Here is a 1,036-nt window from a genome sequence, read left to right as displayed (position 1 = left end):
GCATAGACAGTAACTGACATATGGTTTGATTATTATAAGCCTATTAATACTATCACACTTGCTTCATTTTCCCAGGAGCCAAAAAAGCCTAAGAAAAAACGTGAAAGGAAATACCCCAAGTTTGATGAAGATAGTCCAAACTATGATAATTGGGTCCCTCCAGCTCAGCAAACAGGTGATGGCCGCACAAGCCTTAATGACAAGCTTGGATACTAATTAAAAAAGGACTCTGAAACTTTTCTGTGAATAGTACAAGGACTATTTAGAGATGGTGGATTTGGTGATATTATATGGTTTAATTTTAGTATGAGGTGCTAATGCAGAAGCATGGAAAATTTGGAAGCAAGTTATTGTAAGATGAAGCAAATAGCTACTTGGAAAACTGTATTAAACTATTAACTGCCTGGTTTGTGCAGTTTTTTTTTTTATTGCTACTATTTTCCTTTAATGTTTTCATTTTATGTTTTACCAGTTTTAAGTGACTGACAAGTGGTTGTAGTTCTTGTGCATAATTTTATTTCTTTTTAATAAGTGATTAAGGTTTAGCCATCATTATATCATGTGATAATGTGAAATAAGGTAATTGCAGATGAAAGTGTCAACAACTTAACAGTTTTTCTTTATTTGTCATGCTTTTTATTTTAGCTGTCACAATGTAATGCTGCGTATCAGAGGACATGGTTAATTTTCTCCAGAAGTGTTTTTTAAACATATATTTTTGGGAGAGGGAAGAAATGCGGGTAGGAGATGCATTACTGATAATAATAGCAATACACTTATATATATTGTATTAAAAAAAAATTCTGTCACCCAGTCCATTGTGTAGTAAATAATAAAAGATATTTTCTAAAAAAAAAATTGTCTTGTTGTAGGAGTATTCCTCTACGTGCTATGATACAGAAGTGAGTCTGTGTAACAATAAATTTTCAATAATATCTAGTTGTGGATCATCTTTTTATTAACAAATGGGCAATGGGGATGGCATGCATGCACATGTCATACCCTTTGTGAATTAAATTTTTAAATTTTATTTAAA

General features: G+C 31.7%; 1 protein-coding gene across 1 annotated transcript in view; it reads left to right on the top strand.

Moving 5' to 3' along the window:
- The window catches only part of LOC119593714 (kanadaptin-like), a gene marked incomplete in the record, with an annotated part of 16,358 nt that extends 15,568 nt beyond the window's left edge, over positions 1 to 790 (top strand). Inside the window, 1 exon segment of the mRNA XM_037942683.1 lies at positions 76 to 790. Coding sequence (XP_037798611.1) covers positions 76 to 216 — 141 coding nt within the window.
- Between the last annotated feature and the right edge of the window lie 246 nt (positions 791 to 1,036).

The sequence above is a fragment of the Penaeus monodon genome, chromosome 32 (assembly GCF_015228065.2).
Source record: "Penaeus monodon isolate SGIC_2016 chromosome 32, NSTDA_Pmon_1, whole genome shotgun sequence".
NCBI classification, from domain to species: domain Eukaryota; kingdom Metazoa; phylum Arthropoda; class Malacostraca; order Decapoda; family Penaeidae; genus Penaeus; species Penaeus monodon.
This window is presented reverse-complemented; position numbering and strand designations above follow the sequence as displayed.